Source organism: Lineus longissimus, chromosome 8 (genome assembly GCF_910592395.1).
Source record: "Lineus longissimus chromosome 8, tnLinLong1.2, whole genome shotgun sequence".
Lineage (NCBI taxonomy): Eukaryota > Metazoa > Nemertea > Pilidiophora > Heteronemertea > Lineidae > Lineus > Lineus longissimus.
In genome coordinates this window covers 15,803,974-15,828,714 of record NC_088315.1, presented here as the reverse complement: position 1 = coordinate 15,828,714, position 24,741 = coordinate 15,803,974, and the positions used below count along the sequence as shown (strand labels likewise).

General features: G+C 41.8%; 2 protein-coding genes across 2 annotated transcripts in view; both read right to left on the bottom strand.

Annotated features, from left to right (window-relative positions):
• The window catches only part of LOC135492161 (E3 ubiquitin-protein ligase rnf213-alpha-like), a 113,796-nt gene extending 95,213 nt beyond the window's left edge, over window positions 1-18,583 (bottom strand). The window contains exons 1-12 of the mRNA XM_064778394.1: window positions 18,499-18,583; window positions 17,818-17,922; window positions 16,175-16,367; window positions 14,730-15,071; window positions 11,531-12,126; window positions 10,656-10,809; window positions 9,856-10,073; window positions 6,812-6,952; window positions 6,086-6,259; window positions 5,066-5,666; window positions 4,640-4,817; window positions 3,958-4,079 (exon numbers count right to left, since the gene is read on the bottom strand). Coding sequence (XP_064634464.1) covers window positions 3,958-4,079; window positions 4,640-4,817; window positions 5,066-5,666; window positions 6,086-6,259; window positions 6,812-6,952; window positions 9,856-10,073; window positions 10,656-10,809; window positions 11,531-12,126; window positions 14,730-15,071; window positions 16,175-16,367; window positions 17,818-17,922; window positions 18,499-18,528 — 2,854 coding nt within the window. The 5' untranslated portion in view covers window positions 18,529-18,583. The remainder of the gene's footprint in view (window positions 1-3,957; window positions 4,080-4,639; window positions 4,818-5,065; window positions 5,667-6,085; window positions 6,260-6,811; window positions 6,953-9,855; window positions 10,074-10,655; window positions 10,810-11,530; window positions 12,127-14,729; window positions 15,072-16,174; window positions 16,368-17,817; window positions 17,923-18,498) is intronic.
• Window positions 18,584-20,475: 1,892 nt separating this feature from the next.
• Window positions 20,476-24,741, bottom strand: part of LOC135492972 (uncharacterized) — a 44,764-nt gene continuing 40,498 nt past the window's right edge. Inside the window, exon 13 of the mRNA XM_064779720.1 lies at window positions 20,476-20,824. Within this exon, the coding sequence (XP_064635790.1) occupies window positions 20,476-20,824 (349 nt within the window). The remainder of the gene's footprint in view (window positions 20,825-24,741) is intronic.

The following is a 24,741-nucleotide window of genomic DNA, read 5'->3' as shown; positions in this document are numbered from 1 at the left end:
AATGTGGCACTTGGCACAACTCCGGCAAACGACGGTACAAATGCCTGTACCTTCTTAGCTTTGGGGATTGCTTCCGACGTACAGAAGAAAGGGCCCGAATCTGTATGCCATACGTACCTTTATTAGCTGTGAAGTACATCAATATTACTTTGGAAGTGATCAATGACATCCGAGAACACGACCGTACGTATGACACTTTGGAAGCAATGGTAGTGATGAAAAAGGCTGGTCTTCTCCCCCCGTCCTTGGAAATATTCGAAGAAACACCATCCGGTAGTCCTGCCAATTCGGACAGGGGTGTTGAGGAGTTAGAGAAAGGTCTTCTATTTGGTTCCACCCAATCGGATTCGGAGTGTTATTGGGTGTACACGTGTGTCCCGTATTCATTTCTAATAGGGTTTAGGAGGGACTGCTTCTTTGTGGTGGACACTCACCCACAGGCAGATGGTAATGGTGTACTTGCTGTATTCGGAGAGAGTGGGATGTTGGAACGCAAAGAAATCGTCAGGAACGTGTGTGGTTGGATTGTAGATCGTGTTGGAGAAGCAGGCAAGAACCATGGCCAATCCCTATCGCGCATAGACGGGTAAGTCAAGATTTTATACTTAGGGCATAGGGGAGACATATTTTACACATATTGAAAAGAATGAAACTTAAATGGCCTATTTGTGATACCATTGGGCCTTCGCTATTTTTTTTGTCAAGTCCAGCATAATTGATGGATATCTCATGGCAAATGGTCATCTGACAAGTTTGACCATTTCCTAATGAAAAAATACCAGTACCAAGGTGAGCACTATCTTGGTTCATGAAAAAAATTGATCTCCGTACGGTCTCTTCCAGTCACAGGTAATCATATCAATCGAATACACTTATAAGAACTAGTCCATTAATGTAAATTTAATACATGTGTGCATAAAATTAATGAGAAGCCTCCACTTCTGTACTCAATCATTCAGATATGATTTTACTGCTGATTTCTTGTTGTTGAGTGAATAAAGTTTGATCATCATGTTTTACACAAACAAGTTGTTTTCTGTTTTGAAAAAACTGACAATTCCTTGGAGTGAGCCAAGTGATAATTACATGTGTCGGCTCCATGGAATCCTGGAGGTACATGTATACAAAAAGTGATTTACCTCCATAATGGAATTTACAGATAAGAGAAAAAAAAAGTTTTCAAGACTTGGGAGACCTTCGGAACCCCTGCCAGATTGCCAGAACACTTGTTTTCTCCGAGCAGCGCATCGACCCATAGCTACCCCCCCCCCCCCAACAGTTTCAATGTTTCCCTGCTCTGGGTGACTTGGTAATTTAGAATCTCGTCCCCAGGGGTTAGGCTCCACCATCATGGGTCGAGACTGGCAGGTCGGTCGCCAACTCCTAAATGCAGTGTTAGGAAAATCCGGAATTTACCTGAATGATCTGATCTCCTATGTCACTACGCCGCACTCAGGCTAGCTTGCTTGTTGAAATACAGATGCTCAGTCACGTGTTATGACGTGCAAGTCTGCAGTAACTGAACTTGAGGGTCTAAAACCACCAGGGTCTTCCTTTTATAGATGGGGGGATCTTCGTTTTATAGTTGACATTAGGGTCTTCCTTTTCTAGTTGGGGGGATCTTCGTTTTATAGTTGACATTAGGGTCTTCCTTTTATAGATTGGGGATCTTCGTTTTATAGTTGACATTAGGGTCTTCCTTTTATAGTTGGGGGGATCTTCGTTTTATAGTTGACATCAGGGTCTTCCTTTTATAGTTGGGGGATCTTCGTTTTATAGTTGACATTAGGGTCTTCCTTTTATAGTTGGGGGGATCTTCGTTTTATAGTTGACATCAGGGTCTTCCTTTTATAGTTGGGGGATCTTCGTTTTATAGTTGACATTAGGGTCTTCCTTTTATAGATGGGGGGATCTTCGTTTTATAGTTGACATCAGGGTCTTCCTTTTATAGTTGGGGGGATCTTCGTTTTATAGTTGACATTAGGGTCTTCCTTTTCTAGTTGGGGGGATCTTCGTTTTATAGTTGACATTAGGGTCTTCCTTTTATAGTTGGGGGATCTTCGTTTTATAGTTGACATTAGGGTCTTCCTTTTATAGTTGGGGGGATCTTCGTTTTATAGTTGACATCAGGGTCTTCCTTTTATAGTTGGGGGGATCTTCGTTTTATAGTTGACATCAGGGTCTTCCTTTTATAGTTGGGGGGATCTTCGTTTTATAGTTTTGGGGGGTCTTCCATCTTCGATCTTCGGTCTTCGGTCTTTGGTCTTCGGTTTATAGACACCCGGATAAAGTGGAGGTTTAATCCACCCCATGGACTTCACTTTGGTCGAATCCATGAACGTTTGGTGAAGAGTGCAAAGAAAGCGATCTATGCTGTACTTCAGAAAGCAGACATAACGGATGAGGAGCTGAGCACAGCGTTCACCGGAGCTGAAGCCCTACTGAATTCCAGACCATTATCCTACCAGTCAGCTGATTCCAAGGATACTCCCCTATAACGCCTAACCACTTTCTAATTGGTCAGTGTGGTGGGCAGATGGGGACGATGGAGAAGAGTTCAGTAGCTGCTTAAGCAATTTGGTCCCGGTGGTTAAAGGAGTGGCTCCCTCTATTGCGTCAGCGTCCCAAGTGGAGAGATGTCAAGAAGGATCTAGAAGAAGGAGACATTGTACTGGTGGCAGACCCTGGATCAGTGAGAGGAGATTGGCCAGTGGGACGAGTAACAGAAGTTTTCGCTGGCAGAGATGGTCATCGTCGTGTGGTCAAAGTCCAAGTTGGCGAGAAGACAATGATAAGGCCAATCGTGAGGTTGTGCCCACTGCAGTGCTGAAATGCTGGTAGCGGTTAATTGGTGCATTGTGGCCAGTCCATGCTAGTTGTTTATTGGTGTATGGAGTCCAGTCATATGGTTGTCGCAGACGTTTGTGCATTGTGCCCAAGCCATGCTAGCCATCATCGAGAAGTGCCTTACCCAAGGACGGTGACAATTAAGAGACTTGTGGATATCCTTTCGTGAAATGGACACTAGGATACTTGTTGAGATATTTCAATAGTGCTTATCAATCGCTATTCAGACATTAGTGACTAAATGAAACAACAAAAATTCTGAATGCCAGCAGTCAATTTGCTTAGAGGTAGACTAAACAAATGGGTCAATAATTATTTTTGTAGCAAAAGTGATTTGGGTTACTTGCCTTCTTAAAATCGTTTAACCAACCTTTGCAGTTTTTTTGCATGTGACAGCATTCAGAGTTTCAACCGTTTCGTTATCTGTGCATAATTGTGCAAGTTGAGAAATATTCCATTCAGATGGACGGACGGACAAAAATTGGCATTGTTCAAAGTGTCAAAATCGCATTGTGATTCATCATAGGATACATTCTAAGTAGACTGTTGATCTGCATTAGTCGAGCTGAACCAACTATCAAGTCAGTACAAGTCTGGAGTTTGTTATGGACTCTTATTTCATTAAAAGATTCATGGTTCAGCAGGATTTTAAAAAAATCATTTAAGTAAATTCAGCATAATAATTTGGCATAGTTTTTCAAATAAGTGCACGCCAAAATCCAAAACTTGTTTAACTTGAGCTTTAACTAATTTTGGATTTTTCACTCTTATTATATGCAAAATTTGAATTTTGGGTTTTTATAGTTGGGATGTTTCATTACCAATCATACACATGTATATAAGTTTAATAGATTTGGTTACCGTCAAGGGTTTAACAGGGAAGGGAGGATGGATAGGAGCAAATTGTTATCCCAGTAGGGTGTGACTGTCTTCAGTGTCACATACCGCTGACGCGAAATTGGTCCGCGGGGGTTCAATGGCGCGCAGAAAGAGCAAGGTGAAGATCGAATTTTGTACAAAAGAAATCAAGAAATAAATGGAAGAATTGTAATGTTAAACAACGAGTATCATCTACACTAACCAGCTTTTAAAATGTGAATATCAGCTTACCTCTGTCTGATAGTGCATCCAATATCATCCCAAGGTGTTCCACACTAAGATAGTCCTTCACACTAGTCGAGACAGATGTAAGGAATCCATCCCAAAGTTCCCTCAACTGATCACACAGTCCCCTGAAATTATTACAAAATCGTGTTAAAATGATTCCTGCCATTGTGTAATGATACATTCTTCAAATATTGAAATGCCCCCACCTAGGATAAAGATAAAAAACTGCATTTTAATGAGGAGTTTGTGTCCTGGGCTACATAAGACTTCTAAGCACTACAATTTCATTTCACGAGTCATGTGTCGGAGTACTAAATGGAGCTTCAGAGCAAATCATGATATCCGCAACATCCAACATTTTGGAGCTAACCATCCCAAAGGCGACTGATGTGGCCTCCAAATTTCAGAGTATTCCCAGCAGCAGTATATAAACACTATAATGACACAAAATGTCAATATTTGCAACTTGGAAAAGGCAGTTTTCTCAAAATGGCAAAAACAGAGACATTTCCTTTTCAGATAAACTCTCCAAACCATGCACACGTGACATAAGAACTCTAAGCAGATTCAGTTGCAACCTAAGATATGTTGAGTTAAAGTCAGATGAAAAGAAAGACCAGTGTCCAAGAAAAGGGTCTAGATTAGGTATGCTGAGCGCTGAATTCTTGTGCAATCAAGTGCTTACTTTTTAGATTTGTCCAACGCACCAAGTAAGTTGAAGGTAACATCTCTCACTGATGGTTGGAGGAGGTTAAGGTCACCGAGAAGGTCATCGGCTTCATCATCTGAAGACTGAGAACCTTTGTCAGTCTCATTATCAACACCATCATCTTTATCTTGGTTTTCCCAGCACCACAGCTGACCTGAAATTAAAACCAAAACACATACGATTATCATTAAGGGCCATACTTTAGATACGTACGCATCTGAGAAGGGGAGTGGAGATCAGTTTAAATTTCTAGAGTAGGGGTAGGGATTTCACACATAGCATTCCTCTTGTACCAGAAACTCAACCAAACACAAAGGTTTTCCAAAAAAACAACATGTTTCCTACAGAACTGCCTGTAGGATGGTCTAGTTCAAAATTGAAGATCAAGTGTAATGTACTCACACTTGTCAACATCCAAGCCACATTCCTTGATAGCGAGACGGGCTAGCTTTTTCGAGACATCTCCATCAGTTATCTTCTCCAGGACTTCCCTGATGTCTGCAGGTACGTCTTCAGCATCCTCGTCTGGCTCAGGAGACTTTTTAACTGGAGCTGCATGCTCCCGGATCATATTCTCAGCAAAACCAACAGCTGCGATGAGGTCTTCATGTCTGCAGTCATGTTTGATGTTGTGAAGCATGTCATAGGTCATCACATCAAGTTGTTCCTTATTTCTGACTTTGGCAAATTCACCACGCAATGTGACAATCTGTGCTGTTGTGAAGTGATTCAGCTGTGGAAATATCGAGCGTTGCTCGCATAGGTGACCCCGCCATTCATTCAGACAATCCACCATGAAAGTTGCCAAGTTATGAATCTGCTCAGTAATCTCACCCTTGTTCCTGTCCGTCAAAATACTTTCCTCTAGTTGAATATTCACTTGCACATTCACTTTTCTGCTGGGATCACAGAAAAATGTCGACACCCAATCTTGGAACAGTACATTGCCTGCCAAGCAAGTTTTCACATAGGCTCTTGCAAGAGTGGCAATGCCCTCAAATATCTGCAACAAGAAACATGTTGAGAAACTTAGTCACAAAATGCATAGCAAAGAACAATTTTACAGCAACACATATAACTAAGGATCAGAAATTTCATGGTATAGCCAGCTGGATAGCTTTCTAACAGAGTGATGAATTTTTCTTCCACTGCATCACAATATGTGAAATAGTTCCAGAGCAAAGTAACTTTTCGCAACTTGGCAACAGTCTAAGACATGTTGGAGAATCTGTTTTCAGTTTAGTCAACACAAAAATTCATAAATCAAAACACTGAAAAATCCTGGAAAATAAATCAATGCAATACTCAATAGGGCAGGGCAATTCAATTTAATTTTGGATGATTTAACAACCTTGAGTGATAATCCCTGAAGGGCAGCTGTTGGCACCACACACACAACCCAGAGGATGTCCATGTACCTACCTCTGTGAATCTGTCAACGGCATGTTTCGAAATGTCATCATCACCATCTCGCTTCGACGTTGACACCAACATTAATTTGCTCTGTAGTTCATTGAGTTGTTCAAAGCTGTACTTCTTGGCATCTTCTCCTTTCTTTTCACTTGGTACAGTCAGCTGAATCACATCCTCTACTTTCTGGAAAAGAATAACGACAAACACTATTTTGGACATTGAAAACTTCGATGAAACCGTCACCTACTAAAATTGACAGCACAACTAACTTCTCCCTGGCATCACATTATTAAAGTATTTTTATCAGTGTATGCTAGCTGCTGGATCCTTCCTGAGGGTCACTGCACATTACATTGGCTTCAACACACATGAAGTGGACGAATCAGGGTCAAACCAATATCAGATGCAACAGGCGCGCAGTTGGTGGTCTTGTTTCCAAATATAGGTCTAATCCAATGCAGGCTTTCACATTTCAAAATAGCTGGAAAACTACAAATGCCTTTCAAAGAATTCAGCTGGAGAACTGTTTCACTCCCATGAGTTTCATTTGGAGGACTACACCATTCTCCACAAAACAAAATGTACTGTACAAATTTGAAGAACCGGTTTCTTTTAATCATGGGGAGTGAAAAACAGCCCCCTGACAGGATATTTTCGTTGGACTTCGAGTGTGATTACACCCCTTCCATCAGATGTTGCGCAGTACAGCTCAGCAAAATTAAACCAAACACTAACCTTGTGTCCTCTGTTGAGATTTCCCACTCTGTAAATTCCTCTGGCATTGATATCATCCGCCTCCCCCAAGGAACTAACTTCTACAGAACCACGAGAGTCTTTGACCAACTTCAACCAGTCCATAAGACCCTGGATGCTACGCTAAAAAGAACAAGAGGCCCAAGGGCCTGGCGCTCAGCTGAGTTGTTGCTGCGTTGTTCGTATATATTACATTACTCGTCAAACTCTACTAAACTAAGGACTCAAAGCCTAAGGATATTAGCTTCTGGATGTGTAACAGTGAATTACGGTAGACTGGCGCAATCTACTTCAAGCAAGCTCCACCCTTGCAATGTGTGCGCAAACAGATAACCTAACCTATATTGGACCATCAATTCTACACACAGCAACATGATTCATCCTCAGCTGTTGCCATGATGATGATGATGATGATCCTTTTCGCAAATTGGTCGTCTTCTGTCTTTCTTCCATACTTTAGTGCCACCGGATGTAGTCTGCCCTTGTGGAGGGAGCCTTTCAGCACAGGACACAAGAATCCATGCGAATTGAATCACATGGAGAGACTAGCCCAATCACCTGCTTTTGGCTGGGTAGAAATGGGTAAATCTCGCAGACTGGACCTTAAACTCTAATGCCGACGTGTGAGGCCGGTCTGACAGATGAGCAAGTAGGGTCCACCTAATGCAGAAGGCACCAGTTTCCCTAACTAAAAGGGTAACATTAACAAAATGCTCTACCCAACCCTATTATTGCCTAAAGGCCTGTGTACACTAGTAAAATATCAGCAACATTTTTACAACATTTCCAGTTGCAACAAATGTTGCAAAAATGTTGCATAGTGTGTACAGAGCAAAACGCGTCTTACATTTACAACATGTTGTAAAATTGTTGTAAAATTGTTGCAAATTAAATGCAATGCAATTCTTTGTTGCATGTTGTAAAAATGTTGCAAACTCTTCAGCCAATCAGAAATAGGATTTGCGTCATGTGATCTACCTGAGGTCATGTGACTTGAACAAGAAGCAGGTATAGCAACTCTCAAGCGAGTGTCTTGCTTCGTAGGGTGATGAAACCTTTTCTAGAAGTTTCATCCATTCGCAGGAAGTTTTTTTATGACGGCTTGTCAGTCAGCCGCAACTCCTTTAACAGGCAGTGGTATGCCCCATGATCCACCCTCATTTTGATCCAGGGCCTGGTCCATATTCTCTTTGGTTATTTCGCCACCTCTTCCGTCTCTCAACAATGACAGCTAAAATTGCTGCAGAAGCACTCAAAACACATCTTCTCTCCATGGAATCATCCATTTTCCCTCCAAAATACCTATTTCCCTTTGTTCCCACTAAAAAGTTTGCAACAATTTACCAACATGTTGTAAAAATGTTGCTAATTTGTTGCATTTTGTTGCTAGTGTACACAGGGCCTTGAAGGGCTTGTTGCAAAATTGTTGTAAAAATGTTGGTAAAATGTTGGTAAAATGTTGCTAATATTTTACTAGTGTACACCCTGCTTTAGTCAAGTGAAACTCTTACAAACCTTAGCAGAATGCCACCATTGAAATGTTGATAGCAAGTAAAAACTTTAAACAGATAGACTTGATTTTTTTAACCAACTGCCACATGCGGTTTTCTTTATTTAGTCAATTTTGAGGTAAGTATTACAGAATGAAATACTTGAATACTAAAATTGACTGGCTCTTCTGATGATTGATTGCACTGGTGAACACCGAAGTCGATGGGATGTGCAAAGTCATAGCTCGATCCTCTCTATTGGTCATCTGTGATGTGGTCACCAAATATGTTCAAATGCAGCTGCAGAAGTGCAGATCATTCCTGCAAAACATGATGAGGAGATAACATTTTAATTTTGATACATAGCTAAGCTAGCCAAGTTTTATATCAAATACAAGGCCAACAACAACTGATAAGGCGCTAGGGCCGAATGATCAAGGAAGTTCATTGAGAATGAATTGTGATAAGAGTGATGAATCGGCCCCGTTTGAAGCATTGTGCTATGTACAGTGTGCATGTGTCAGTGTGTATCAGCTATCGCATTTATTGTTTGTTGACATTTCAAATCGCCGGAGTCGATCCTCAATTACACTGTTTATGTACATTGGCAACCTTACCCGATGATATCAGAACGATGTTTATTATTGTCTTGTTTATTCACATTAGTTCTGCTATGTGACAAGAGTTATTTGTTGAGTAATCCATGATTTAAAGCCGGACTTTGACATCGTTTCTCAGACCAAGCTCAAGCTGCATTTCGCAGATGTTTTTCAACGATCGTCGACGAACTATTTCAAATTAATCACATCCAATTAAACAATCCAAGCCTTCCCTAATGTCATCAACATGCAATAACACAAGCAGCCAAATATTATCGCCTATGAAATTGTGCATTTAATGAGAACTTACCTCCGAATTGACAGAACGCGATCTATTCCATAGCATGGTCTCCTTACGTCTGAACTGCGCAGACTCCGAGACGTTCGCTGCACGTGGGATAACTCGCGCGAAATTTAAAATGCTCTTCTTAGGGGGTGCTCACTAAATTGCGCCAGTAACACCACCTGGTGAGAAATTCATGAACCACGCCTATTGGTAATGAAAGAGAAAGCTTTGCTCTATAAGATTAGATTTGATTCATGATCCCCAACTTAAAGAATTAGGAGAAATCAGCTGCTGGAAAGTTTTTTGGAAAATTTCGCTTGGTGCCACCTTGTGGCCAAACCGCTCATCCTGCCGGACCCACGTTTGGTCTATTCAGGAGTCCTGAAGGGTCTCAACGCCTCAGAGGGAAAATATATCGCCTATCCGCCATAGTTTTGAAACGTGCCTGTTTAACGGACAGACAGACAGACAGACAGACAGACAGACGGACATTCATTCTACCATTTACTCATATGAATAGCTCAGCTTGTCAGCTGAGCTAAAAATTCTTTGTAAGCAAACAGACCAAAGACAATAGGTTTTGGTATAAATTAATGTAAACTATTTCAAAGTTGGTCATGGAAAATAAGAGCATTTGCTCAATGTTCTTACCAACTTCATTGGCAACGTCGGATCAGATTTTAAAGCTCCCCAAACCATCTCACAGTGATTTAGGAATGTCTCGGCATTCGCATTTTGAGGCAAGTCAGAGATCAGAGGCGCATAGCCAGTGATGACTGAATGGAGCATGTGGACACGATCCATGTTGTAATCTCCCTCCCCTGCACTGATGCTAGCCAGGTCAACAAAAACCTTCAGGTGCTTGGTTTCTGAAAAAAAGTCAACACACATCAATCCAGTTACACCAATGCGATATTGTTTCGACCAAAACGTCTTGTCTAACCAACAGGCTACCACACCATTGTTGATATCATATCCATCGAAACATGTTGAAAAAGATTTCCTAGGCTTAAGGAGCTTCTGAGCCTAGTGGTTAACACTGCTGGCTACCATGCAATAGGGCCCGGGTTTGATCTCGGGAAGAACTCAGGATTGTATGTCTGGATGAACCAGCATAGCTTTCGAGGTACTAAAATTCCTGGCTCTTCACAATACAACAACGCCACAAATGAATATTATGAGGGTCTGTCGGATGAGATTCAGAGCCGTGGTCCCTTGTACCTGAGTGTCTATGCCAGGGCAAGTAAAATATCCTACATAGGTGTAGAGTAGCCGATAATGGACCACAGGCCGCAGGCCAAAGGCTTTCGACCTTATCAGATGATTGATTAATTGATTGATTGATTGATGGACAATACTTGCGGTAACCATCTAAACTCCCAGGTGGAGGAGAGAAGCAATAAAGTTTTATGGAGACAAAAACAGACAGTCACTTAGAAAATAATGATCACCTCCTATCTCTTCTTTGAGCCATTTGATCAGCTCGTTGCATTCACCAATGACATGGAGACATCCGATCTGCTCAAGGGTAATTTTTTCAAGCAACTGTCCTGTTTGGAGGATCGACTTGTCCATGCGGTTCAGGGATTGGTTCTTGTTTCTTTCCTTGAATCAAGAAGAAGTAAGAATTCACCCAGCGAACAGGTAGGCAAGCTGATTCAAAGATGCAGGAGCAAAAAGGTAGTTTTTATTATAGTGTCACCTTTAATAAGGGCCAGCTGGATTCAGCTTATGAAACACTCTTCTTCTAAGCTCTTCCTCTAAATGCCAGATGTCTGGCGAAAAGGCAGTTTGTACCCATATTTAATTTGACGCCACAGCATAAATCTGAAAAATGGCCTTTTTTCTGGATTTGTTATCCAATGTACTTTTACTTTGCAGATAGATAGATACTGATTTACTCTTTAATTTGCAATTTAGTATTTCAAAATCGCTCTGTTCATCTTTAAGTTGTGAAATTCTGAAAATCGATAATTTCCCCCGCCCTGAAAATAACCCGCTAATTGTCGGAGACCCCCTTTTAGCAAAAAACAGGCCAATTCATTCACACAGATGGATTGAAAGTCGTCCAACTTGCCTCAAATATCTCTACACATGTAACAATTACAAAAGAAATGGTAAAAGTCTCAAGACATATCTATTTCCTCAGTTATTCACTTTTTTCACAGTACCCCCTATTTTTGCAACCCCGCGGTCAAGACGATCCTACAACATACATGTACATGTACTTCTGCCCAGGTAGGAATATGATGCAAATGCTCGATCACTGACTATTTGACTAAACAGTACGATGGAACCAAGAATAAGAAGTCATTCATTTACTCACCACATTTGCAAGCATCTCAATAGTCTCAAAGTCCCCTGTCAATCCAAATTCATCTTTCACTTCCAGAATTGCTCTGGCTCCGGAAGCAAAGCATTCTAGTTTGTAGTAAAGTTCAATTTTTTCAAGCACCGCAGGAACATCCAACCCACTGTCATCAAATGTTTTCATAGCCAACAATTCCTTCTCAATCCTGGAAACATTTCCTTCAAAGAAGCCAAAGTATTTATCAATGTCTTGCAAGGTGGCATTGCCAGCCTTTAGGCTCTGAGTGACTCGATGCCATTCCTTCCTTGCTGGGGTCCAGATTTCCTCAATTGCTTCTTCAAGATCAAGGCTTTCAGTATCACCAGAAGCCACTTCCTTTGTTTTCAATTCTCCAATTCTGTTCCAGATCCCTTTCAAGATGTTGCTTGACTTCAACACTTTGATTTCATCCAAAGCTTTTATCACTGCTGGCAGGACAGGAAAGACAACTATTTCAGGCAAAGGAGGTCCACCTTCGTAATCATGCTGATGAGGTATCGGTGCCACCAACTCCCGGATTGTCACATTTCCTAAGTCACGTTGAATAGTCATCCCGAGAGGCCCCACTTCCACTACAAACAGGAAAGAATATATACAGTACAAGGCACAAGCAAACATATCTATTACATTGCAGCACTTTCCACCCAATTATCCTTTTTTCAGATGGACAATGACGTAAAATGGATGACTCAGTTTCAATTAAAGTTGTTTAGCAAATAAAAATCGTATTTCCTGTCTGGAAAAAGTAGCTACAAGCATACTTATAAATATTTTGTTCCTTGATTCATAAGAAGTAATATGTCAACTAGCTTATAGCACCAAACTAGTGTAACACAAAGAGGCACGAATACCCGTCACCGCACTCCAAACCGACCACAAGCAGGGCAAATCGATCGGTACTTTACGGTTGCTGGGTCTAGTTGTATAGCATTTCTATCACTTCAGATTCGGCTGGTTCATTATACATGGTGCACTGCATTGATATGAATTTGTGGTTTATTTCTACAGCAGAGGACCACCGCAATGGCAGCAAGGTGGCCATCTTGGATTTGAGATCGGACCAAAAATAAGGCACCTCTCCCAACCCACCCCATCATACCATAGAGAATTGAAAGCTATTTGGTTGACTCATTCAGCAATTACAGCCTGGAATGCATGGGCTAGGATGGTCACCTGAAAGCCATATTGGATACCAGTTTGGGCCAAAAATCAATAGGGCACCTGTCCAAACCCAGCCAACCATGCTAAAGAAAGTTCAAGTTCATTGGGTGACTCGTTCTGCAGTTACAGTCCAGAATGCGAAATCCAAGATGGCCGCCTGGCAGCCATACTGGATATCATCTATAGGACACCTCTCCCATCCCACTTCATCATGACATAGGTTAATGGTTACCTGGAAGCAACATTGGATACCAGATAAGGCACCTCTCCCGCCCTACTCCACCACAATACAGAAAGACGAAGCCCATCGGCACAACTTGTTCTGCAGTTACAGTCAAGAATGTGAAGTCCAATATTACCGCCTGGCTGCCATATTTGATATTGGATCAGGCCTAAAATCAATAGGCGACCCACCCCATCATTTCACAGAAAATTCAAGCCCATCTGGTGACTCGTTCAGCAGTTACAATCCGGAATGGCGGCCATACCAGATATCGAATTAAGCCGAAAATCCCTAGGCATCTATCCAGGCCCCACATCCAAGTCGCACACTTGTGCGAAACACAATCACAATCCCAAACACAATCACACTTATTATGTGTTTGCATAACACCCCCTAGTGGCCAAACGAGGAACGATATAAGGTCAAATGTTGGTCTATGAGTAACTGTGGCCTAGGGGTATATATGAACAGAGATTGGGATCAATAGCTTCATAATTTGATATGAACTTTGACCTCTGTGACGTTGAAAATAGTTCAAGGTTAAAATGTGTATGATACATTATGTCCCCTCATAAGAAGTACCTGTCATAAAATTTCAGCAAGCTGCGTCCAATATCAAGCATATCGCCCCTGGTGGCCCAAGCAGGAATGATATATGGTCCAAACTTGGTCTATGAGTTACAGTCACCAAGAGGTACATATGTACAGAGATTGGGGTCAATAGCTTCAGTGGTTATTTTGATACAAACGTTGACCTCTGTGACCTTGATAAGCACATGTAGGCTAAGGTCAAAACCTATACAACATATTATGTCCCCTCTCAAGAGGTATCTGCCATAAAAATGTCAGCAAGCTGTGACCAAAATTGGCAGAGTCATTGCACTTTTTGTGTTTTCACATTGTCCCCGAGTGACCGAACCGTGACTAAGAATACACCGGAGATCACTAAGCATCTACCCATCTCCCACATCCCAGTACTCCAGTAGTATGAAACCAAACCGACCACCCATCGACGAGTAATTACACTTTTATGCTTTTGCTTAACGCCCCCTAGTGGCCAAACGAGGAACAACATAAGGTCGAAAGGTGATCTATGAGCTACTGTCGCCCAGGGGTAAACATGAAAAGAGATTGGAATCCATGGCTTTAGTGGTCACGAAATGTGAACATTTCGTAATTTGACACAAACTTTGACCTCTGTGACCTTTAATATAGGCCAAGGTCAAAACCCGTATCATATATTATGTCACCTCCCAAAAGGTATCTGGCGAAATAATTTCAGCAAGCTGCAACAAAAATTGGTGGTGTTACCGCATTTTTTGTGTTTTCACAAATTGCCCCGTAGTGGCCAAACCGTGAGCGAGAACACGCCACATATCGAACTCAACCTCACCAGTCCCCTGTTCTCACTACCAAAACAAAATGAAAGTGAACTCTCTAACACATGTGGCACGATGCACAACAGGCCGATATGGGGCAGCGGTAGCAGTAGCGCAGTGGAAGAGAGTCGGCCTCATGATCAGGAGGTCGTGGGTTCGACTCCCGGCCGAGTCACTGCTTAGTTCCCCTACTGGTCAAGTTCAAGTGAGCACCTTCTGGTTGCTCCTTGAAACCCCTGATTGATTTCTGTGGAGACCGGGGTAATAATATGATATCCCAAAGCGCTTTGAGCGAGAACTATAGTGTCACGGAATTGCGCTTTATTATTATTATTATCAAGACGGACGTATACAAATTATTATGCTTGCTTATATACTTTTGATAAGATGTAAAGAAACATATCTAACTTACCACAGGTGATAGAGTTGCATGCATCAATGAAACCCTGCAACTTCTGACATATTTCCTGATAGTAATCCAACTCATACTTTCGCATGTTCACAAAGGCAATCAGGTCATTCCTCTCAGCCTTTTTTTTGGCCTCGTCCAAGGTGGTCCGTTCCTCTGGACGACTTCTCCCCATCACCAAGACACTACACAGGGATATGAAGGACTCCTTGTGCTCCAGTATCATACCAAAGTCATCCACATTGATGTCATGTGACTTCAGTCGGTCATACAAATCAGCAAGTAAAGATGCTGCAAGGGCAATCTTTGGTTTACATTCTTCGTCCAGGACAGAGACTGCCTTGCCTTCAAAGAAAGTATCAAAACACATGTTTACCTTTGCGACACAATAGAAATGTGGTCCTCCCATCACAGTGTTTGAGGGGTAGCATACCGAATACAAATAAGAAATGCATATAGCCTTTCACTTCTCTTCAGTTTAGCACACATTTTCTTCTGGCAAACTGATACTTTTTCTCTCCGTGAAGGAGCTTTGTAAAATCTTGCAGAGAAATAAACATTTCCTGTTGAAAATTGAAGTTGTTATTTCCCAACTTCGGGTTTCAGTAGCTCTTAGAAAGCAGAATTGCGCCCATGACCTGAATATCAGGATTTTGGTTGCATTCACGGTATATTTCGTGTATCTTGTATAATAGAAATATATTAGAAAACTCTGTTATTTAGATTAATTAACGTTAGCACACTCATTTTGAAAATATAGTCATTGACCGAGGGCCAGTGATCAGTTTCTGTCCGCAATATCTTTTAACCGCCATAAATTAAATGTATATTTCTTGACAAAAACATTGTCACTTTTCACAATTCTTCCAAAAGTAACACTCGGCAGGTTTACAAAATTAACCTAACAATATTCCGTGAACGCAACTCCAATGGTGAGAGACAACTCTATTTTCTGTGTTTCTTTACATGACCCGAACTAAAAAAAGTCAGGTAGATAATCCCGGTCGTTTTAATACGTATCTGCTACAAATATTCTTCATAACCAGGGAGAGATCACACATTATTATTTGTAACTAATTTGCTATTTCACCATCATTACACGAAGGAATATCATAATAATCCTACGCAAAACCTGCCAGTGCCACATTCAGCATAGGGTACCACAACTGTGTAATTTTTGGAGGATTACTTGTTTAACCTGGAATATGCTAATATGGGCCCAAAACAAGTTTCCCAAATCAATTTAAAATCGCATTGCATAGGAAATACTTCCAGATGTTTTATTCTTGCCTTGATAACATGGACCAATGACCTTATAACAGGAGGAAATGTTCATCGACTTTGGAATTGATAGATACACTTCGAAATTTGAAACATGTTCATGGTAAATCAGGCATTCGATACTTACATTGAGAACTTCCAAAGAAAATGATAATAGATATGCATACCATTGTAATGGATCTCCAAGTATCCAGCAGAAGAGTACCATGTCAACAGATGTAGAAGAATTTTTATTCGGTCTTTGGATTCTCCAACAGATTTCTTCCAGGCAGCCTTGAATTTCTTGGACACAACATATTGGTATTTGTTGTGCGATGCTGACGATGGGTCATGTCTGATGTTGAAAATATTCACATCATTCTGAAAATAATAATAATAAATTTACTGTCTGATAATGACTCCAGTGAAGAAGCATAACTACGTTGCCACAGCTACCATTTCTATTGGTAGTTGGTAAAAGCTGGCCTCAGATTTTGGCCTCTGGATGCTGGACTCTGGGTTTGCATCATTAGTTTGCATCACCTGCATTTAATCAATCTCGCCTCCACTGATATGAACCACAGTGGGCCTTATCAAATTGACGGACCGGACTGGAATGGAGTGGTTTGGGGCTTTAGGTGCCATAAAAAACAACAGAATACAGGTTGAAATCGATTACCAGCTGGGCCATGCAAATGTTCAACCTAGTGTTATGACATTGGTAGGTGGTAAGGCTGTAGGTAAAGAAAACAGCCTTGAGTAAATCTCAAATGTGACTCGCTCTACCAAAACTAGGCACTTGTCGCATCTGAACTTGACAGGTTGATACGGACTTGTTGTTCATTTCCCTATTGTAGACCTATCACCAAAGGTCTACAATAGGGAAATGAACAACAAGTCCGTATCAACCTGTCAAGTTCAGATGCGACAAGCGCCTAGTTTTGGTAGAGCGGGTCACAAATTCTCAGTGCAGTTACCCTGAATGGGTCACCTTGATGAACGGGTTGGGCACCCAATATTTACAGGATGAAAAAATTCAAAAAAATCGAACCACCAACCCCAATAAAGCACTACACCAGCAAGAATGTGTATATTGCCAAGTTCATTATCAACAAATAGACATGTACAGATTTATCATCAGTAAGTGACATTCAGAGAAGTGCAATCATAAACGGCCCCGAAAGTATGACGTCCCAGCCATTCCAGTCAAGTCCGTTCTGTCAATTCGATGAGGTCCCGTCAGGCCACACGTGACCCTTTGATGTCAGTACATCACACGGTATTTGAGGAAGTTCAATTTTATTTGAACAGCATTTTTTTCAATCACTCACTCTGAGGAACAGTCGCCTCATGTTACTGTGCAAGTTATTGTGGTCAATGCTATAAACCTTGGTCGATTCTGTTTCAGTGGAAGTTTGGTCACGTGATGAGGTTACCAAACCATATAAACTATTCATCTTGAACTGGATGCCAGGTTGGTGGAATCCAGGCAGTGCAACGCAATGATGCAAAACCCAGCGTCCAAAATCTGAGTCCAGCTTTCACCAACTACCATCGAATTTCTATTACTCAAAGCAAAGTTATTGTGAAGAACCAAGTATTTTGGAGAGAAAAAACGAGTTTAAAAAAAGAAAATCAGATCAATTTTGATGATAAAAACCATGTTTCTTCAATTAATGGACAAACAGCTTGTCGTATGCGGTTCCTTCATTCTAAAATCGTAGTCTGGACCAGACTATCTGAGTCACTAACAAAAAGTGCTTTGCAGTAACCTGTAGGACTCAGAGACACATTCAGTACCACTCAATTTGCATAAGCAGGGGTAACATACCAAGACTTTAAATGCCTCTTCACTGAAACATGACTCTATATCCTTGTGATACTTGCTGAAGTCCTCAGCACCACAGAAGATTTCAATTCGCTCTTCTTGGCTAACCTGGAAGAGAAAAAGTGTACAATTATTTCAGACAGGTTCCTCTGTCATGGCAAAAACAGAGTCCGTTCATGCATTTATCAATTTACTCACTGGAATGATGAAAGGTGAACACAAGCAGGAGCAGAGGGTCTAATTTGGCCATCTTCATGTAACTAATATATAGAGTAAGGGCCCTGGGTCATGTCAGATTCGGCACTAAACATATTTCTCGTACAAGCATGAACCACTTCAACGTACTGTGAGATGTGAGACCCCTATTGGCGACTTTGTGTAACTTTATCTTGCCTACCTAGCTGCTGCCTATATTGTCCCTTTAAGTCAATCAATAAGCATAATTTGTGGCCAAAATAGTAGAAAAAATTTACTCTCATTCATCCCACACTGTAGTCGTAGAGGATTGCAAAACCGATCAGGTGATCAGCTTGTATAGCGATGTTGCTTTGCACAATAGTGTATCCTTTAGGCCTTACTAATACTATCATATGGTCCTCAAATATAATAAACACTGATCAGAAGATATTGCATCCATAAAATCCAAATGTTTAGATTTGCAGGGTTCCCTTGAAGTGTGCTCACCTCATTTATCCGGCGCAAAAGAGCTTCCATTAGGCCTTGGGACCAGAACTGATCAGCGTCATCAAACCCGAATCGAATATAAAGAAGTCTACTGAATATCTGGAATAGAAATCGATTAAAAAGGAAATATATACACTTAAGGTACAACTAAAGCTAAAATGTAGTAAATTCAATAGTGCATTAAGAAAACCTCAGAAGATAGAAATTGCAAAAATAATATGCCTGTGCATAAGTAATTTACACCAGAAAGCTTAAAACTGGAAGCCTGGCAATTTGGTTGGAACTGTTTCTACAATCCGATATTGTCATATATATGATGCAATTAAGCCTGTCAACAAGATATGTCATTTCTAAACATCGTCATATCTTTGTTAAAGGCCATATATCAAGGTTTGAAAACATGCTTGATACTCATGAAATATGTTGAGGGTTAAAAAAACAAGATCCCAGACATCCAAAAAATTCTAATAATAAAGTCATTATTTAGTTATTTCAATTTTCAATTTTAAACTATTTGAATTTCCCACCACACACAACTTTAGATTAGTTCCACATGTGGCCGCTAGGGATTTTTTGATGACGTAGATCAGGTCAGTCAGAACAAAGCAAGATGGCTTCCGCATACAGTTCAGAGAGTGAGAGCAGTGAATTTGAGGATGTTTTGGTCGATACAGAAGGATATTTAAACGTTGAGCCGTACATGTTCGAGCCATTAATATCACTAGATCATAATGAGAGTGATCATTCGGTTGAAAGTGATTAGAATTTGTGGTTAATCAATTTGCATGGCAGACCTGCCGATATAGCAAAGAAGACATTGATAGACGGTTGCAGATGCATAACATGTATGATTTTTGAACAGACTAATGTTGCACAATATTGTTTCGCCTCGTCAGTGTTGTATCGCCAGTTATGTCATGACGCTGAACTACTATTGAAAAGTGACGGTATTATGCACAATCATCTTGACGTGACGATATAATGCCGTGCAACGTTAGATAGGCCTAGTTGTCAGATGACAATGATCTGTCATTGACAGTGGCTGTCACTGACACTGACCTGTGTCGCTGTCACCTTGCTATGGCTGGAACACAAGAAGACACTATGCGGTATCACAGGCCCCAATAGGGCCTACACATTATGTATAACAACCGACCTCAGCAGCCTCGGGCATTGAATGCAATTGACATGGTTGGAACAGCTGTTTTTAACAAGTGGCATTTAATATTCAGTTGGATGCAGATATCCGGCTTCATGTGATAATCCGTATCGATAAAGTGATCACTGCAAAGTTTGGCCGAAGGCCCAGGCTTCCAACACTCCAAACGTTTGCACTTCCGAATCCACAGCTTCCTCCTCTCTCGTTCAACTGGCTTTGGAAATTAATGAAAATGGGTCCCATCGTCATTCGATTGTTCTTTGTGCTATCCTTGACACAATTCGGAGCCACACAATACACCATAGTGAATGAAACACATTACTTCCAGGTGTGCATAATTAATTAAGGCCCTCCTGCTTTTATGATTGCATGACATGTACACATAACCTAATCTACATCACAACTTTTGCTGAACCCGCCGCCTGGCTCTAACAAGCCAGTTGCTAGCCTGATTAGGTAATCAAGTTGTCAAACACATAATTGGCTATATCTTCAAAATGGATGGAGCTAATTGCATTTGGTTTTCTGTATTGTATAAAGTGTTAGGTACACTTTTGAAATCGTCTTACAGCAGAAAATGGCAAAAAACCTTGATATATGGCCTTTAAGCTAAATCAGTACATAAATTTAGAGGAAACTGTTGTGTTATTCTGTTAGGCAGCTAGAAGGAGTGATTAGTGTTGTTTGTTCAAAACCTATATTGGAGTTACATGTCAATCCAGGTTTGCCGTACAAAACAAGATGGAATAAAAAATAAATTTCCTGTTTAAATTTCTCTACTGAATTGTTTTGGGAAGCAAACGATTAGACTCTGCATCTTAGGACAATTTTACCTGTGGTTCCAAATGATCATCAAAAAAAGACATGTTGTGCATTTTGATCCTCCTTGGTAACACCAAAGACAGCCAATTCACGATCCTATCTCGGGCAACTATCAGGGTGCTTCGAAACCTCAAAGAAAACTCTTGATCTTGCACTGACAACAACTTCCTGAGGTGACTGCAATATTTCATACTTGCAGCAAGAACTCCGGCTGCATCAGCTACCATAATCCTCTCCTGATACCATCTACAGCCTACACTTGTTTCCTTGATCAACAGTTCCAGCAAATTCATAGAGATGTTTAAAAGAATGTCAGACTTCATTATTCTTTCGTCATGACTATCCCTGAAATAGGCAAAATATAAATCCATGTGCAAACTTGATAGCTCACATTTAGACATTTTGGTCGTCAGGTGACTTAGATTAGAACTGATGACATCATTAATTAAACAAAGCAATAAATTGACAATATCGATACTAATCCACTAATCCACTGTGTAAGTAGAGGCCATTGATCGTATTCTTTGTTATGCACAGTATTTCAATACCACTTGGGCGTGTTTTTGGGTCACCGTAGGGGAGTCTATATAATACTGCGGTGTCCGTCGTCCGTCGTCGTTGTATCCTGTGGCACGTTTCTTAACCGCTAGGGCTAGACGGCTAAAACTTAGTGTGATGGTAGCTTTCGGCAATATGCCCAGATATGTTTTTCTTTTTCGCGATATGACTTTCTTTCTGGCCTCCAGGTGGCCATCTTGGAAATTGGTTTTTGTCTTTTTGAAGCTAATGGTTGTACGTAGAGTGACAAAATTTTAATGGTGTGTGTATCTAATAAGGTTAAATGACATATCACCCGGATTTTTGATTTGACCTACTTTTCAAAGTTCACTAAATCACCGATTGGTGGCACATTTCGTTTCTATTGGAGCAAGAAGGTTCTAAACTTGTGAGGACATGTATCTAGGGACCCTCTATTCTACCCCCAAAAATTTGTCTTGGACTTCAAATATGGCCGCCAGGCGGCCATCTTGAAAATTAAACAAAGTCCGATTGAAACCAAATTTCATGTGATTGTATATCTATGTACAGTGGAACCTCCCTTAGCGGACACCTCTCTATTAAGGACAACCTCTCAAATAAGGACACTAGGTTTGGTCCCAAATTGGTTGTTTCCATTCAATTTAATCTCTCTAATCAGGACACCTCTCTATTGAGGACAGTACTTGTCATTCCCGAGGGTGTCCTTAATAGAGAGGTTCTACTGTACTCTCTACAACGTCCCTGATTTTCAGTCAAATCCATTGACTAACTAATGATCGGATTGCAACCAAACTTCACGTTATTATTAATCAAATCCAATGACAAATATGGCTGCCAGGCCGCCAACTTGAAAATCCAACGAAGTCCTATTACTCCTAAACTATTGAACAGATGTCAACCAATTTCCATGTGACATGTACACTCTTCAATAACCCTAAAATTTAGTCAACTTTATAACCAAAATGCCCATTTCCTTACAAGAAATGGCCATTTTGTTAGTTCATACTTACCTATGGAACACTTTTGTATGTTACTCCATTTGGGCTCAAACACAAGAGTATCCCTTTAATTTTCTAAAGGGAGAACTGAGTTAACAGCTCGGCCGCCAGGCGGCGCCCTGACCGATCCCGCGAGATCGCGCCGATCTCATGCCGCCATATTTAGTCTTTACTCTTGAGCGTTAATAAAGAGTATGTCCCGTTTGTGGGGACGGCGGGAGGGCCGTGTTCCGTAGGTAAGTATGAACTAACAAAATGGCCATTTCTTGTAAGGAAATGGGCATTTTGTGTCATTCAAACTTACCTATGGAACACTTTTGCATCGAATCCCAGCAACCTATTGGAGGTGGGAAACGAGGACTTACCTAAGGCTGAGCTGTTGTTCCATCCAGGAGGCACCACCGGCATATTAGCTAAGGAGGACCGCCAGGGGAAAGAAATGGGGAGAACCAGAGGACCGGTATTTTGATCTCAGTATTACAATCATATTATAGAGAGTAATAGACCCATTCTCCGGAAAGCGCTAGAATTGCGTAATAAAACCATCTTCTTTCCGGCAACAGAGCTCAGAGCAAGTGAGGCATGTTCAAGGGTGTAGAATGAGTTATTGCTAAACAACAATAAGAAATTGCGTCCTTTCTAGTCTACTAGGGGTTGCCTGGATTGTTGAAGATAGGGCATATCAAAAATGGCGCAAGATTCGCGTTTGACTCTTCAATCGGGCTTCCCCCCCCCTTTTTTTTTTGATCTAGCCAGAATCAAACAACATGCCCCGCAGACACAATCGGGCCGATTGTGTGCATGCCATCTACGAGGGAAGAAACGTCTCGTAGGTAGAAACGAGAGAATGTGGAGTGATTACTCCAACATGCAGCGGAAACGACTTCGTGAAGAGCAACTCCTCGGTAGTTAGCCCAAGAGGTGGCTAGTGCTCTAACTTCGTGCGCTGAGATGTTAGCTAGCGCACGAAGATCAGAGGAAGTCTTCAAGGTGTTGTAGGAAAGACGAATAGTCTCCACAATCCACCTTGAAATAGTGGCGGCCGCTATCTCTCGTTTATTTCCCTCCTTATAGGACAAAAACAAACGCTCTCTCCCCTGGCGGATACCGGGAGGTTTTGTCCTATTTATGTAGAACTTTAGGGCCCTGACGGGACATTAAGTTCTGTCAGGAAAATCATAAGAGATCGTTCCTGACAGAAAGGGAATAGTAACCGGGGGCCGAGAGGCGGCCGGTCCCTGGTTCTTCGCCAGAAATCCTGGTATGAAAGCCAGGATAACCTCCCCTCCCTGTCTAAAAGCCAGCTTCTTAAAAGAAAGTGCATGGAGCTCTGATCTCCGTTGGGTGGTAGCCAAGGCTACTAGAAAGACCGTTTTGAGTGTCAGATATTTCATGGATGAAATAGACATGGGTTCAAAAGGATGCCTCATGAGCACCTTAAGGACAACAGAAAGGTCCCATTTAGGGGTGTTGTGTACCGGTCTAGGACGCTCTAATAACATTCCTCTGAAAAGAGGGGTTATTTGGTCCTCCCAACGAAGATCCCAGGTGCTTAAAACACGGAGGGTAGAAGCGATGGCGGACTTGTACCCTTTTATAGCCGTGACAGATAGTTGTCTTTCCGTGAATAATTCAATAAGGAAATCAACTAATCTGTATATAGAGGGAGAGATCGGATTAACTCCGTTCTCCCTGCACCAGGAAGTGAAGGTAGACCACTTTCCTTGATACACATCAATCGTAGACCCCCTTTGAGGTGCGGACATGCGCTTGACAGCGATGTCTGAAAGGCCTCTCTGGTGGAGATGCAACTGGATAAGTTCCAGGCGTGAAACTTGAAAAATCCAGGGTTCTGGTGGTAGCATCTCCCCAGGGGGTGCCACAGGAGGTGCTTCCAAGTAGGAAGACTCCTGGGGTGGTCTATCAGGAGCTCCAGCAAGGCTGGGAACCAGGCCTGATTTGGCCAGCAAGGTGCGATGAGAGTTATTCTCACCGGGTGGCTGGTCAAGATCTTGTTCAGGACTGGTTGGATGAGAGGGAGGGGTGGAAACGCATATGCGTTCAGCCCGACCCAAGAGGCTGTGAGGCTGTCGACTTCCAGGGCCTCTTCGTCCGGAAGTGGAGAGTAATAGATGGGAAGGCGATTGTTCAGCCTGGTGGCGAACAGATCTACCTTCGGAGATTGCCAAAGGCGACAAAGGTCGTCTACAACCTCCTGATGGAGTGTCCACTCTGTCTGAACTAGTTTGTTCTGACGGGACAGGGCGTCGGCAAGGATGTTGCGTTTGCCCGGTATGTGTCTGGCACATATCGATACTCCAAGGTCGGCACAAAGATGGTAAAGCTCCCAAGTTAGCTGGCAAAGAATGCCGGACTTTGTGCCTCCCTGTCTCCTGACATATGCTACTACTGTAGAATTGTCGGAGAACAGGGTTACTCTCCGATTCTTCAGGTGAAGGGAAAGAGCCCTCACGGCAAGAAGGACAGCCTTCATTTCCAATATATTTATTGAAAGAATGGTCTCCTCCCTTGTCCATAGACCCCTTATGGACATGTCCTCGTTGTTCAGATGTGCTCCCCACCCTAGTAGAGAAGCATCTGTGAACAGGGACACTTCTGGGGGCGGTGGAGCAAGATCTACACCGCTTTGGAGACGAGTCTCCGACTCCCAGAAGTTCCAGACGTTCTTGAGTAGGTATTGAGGTATCAATACCAACTTGTCTA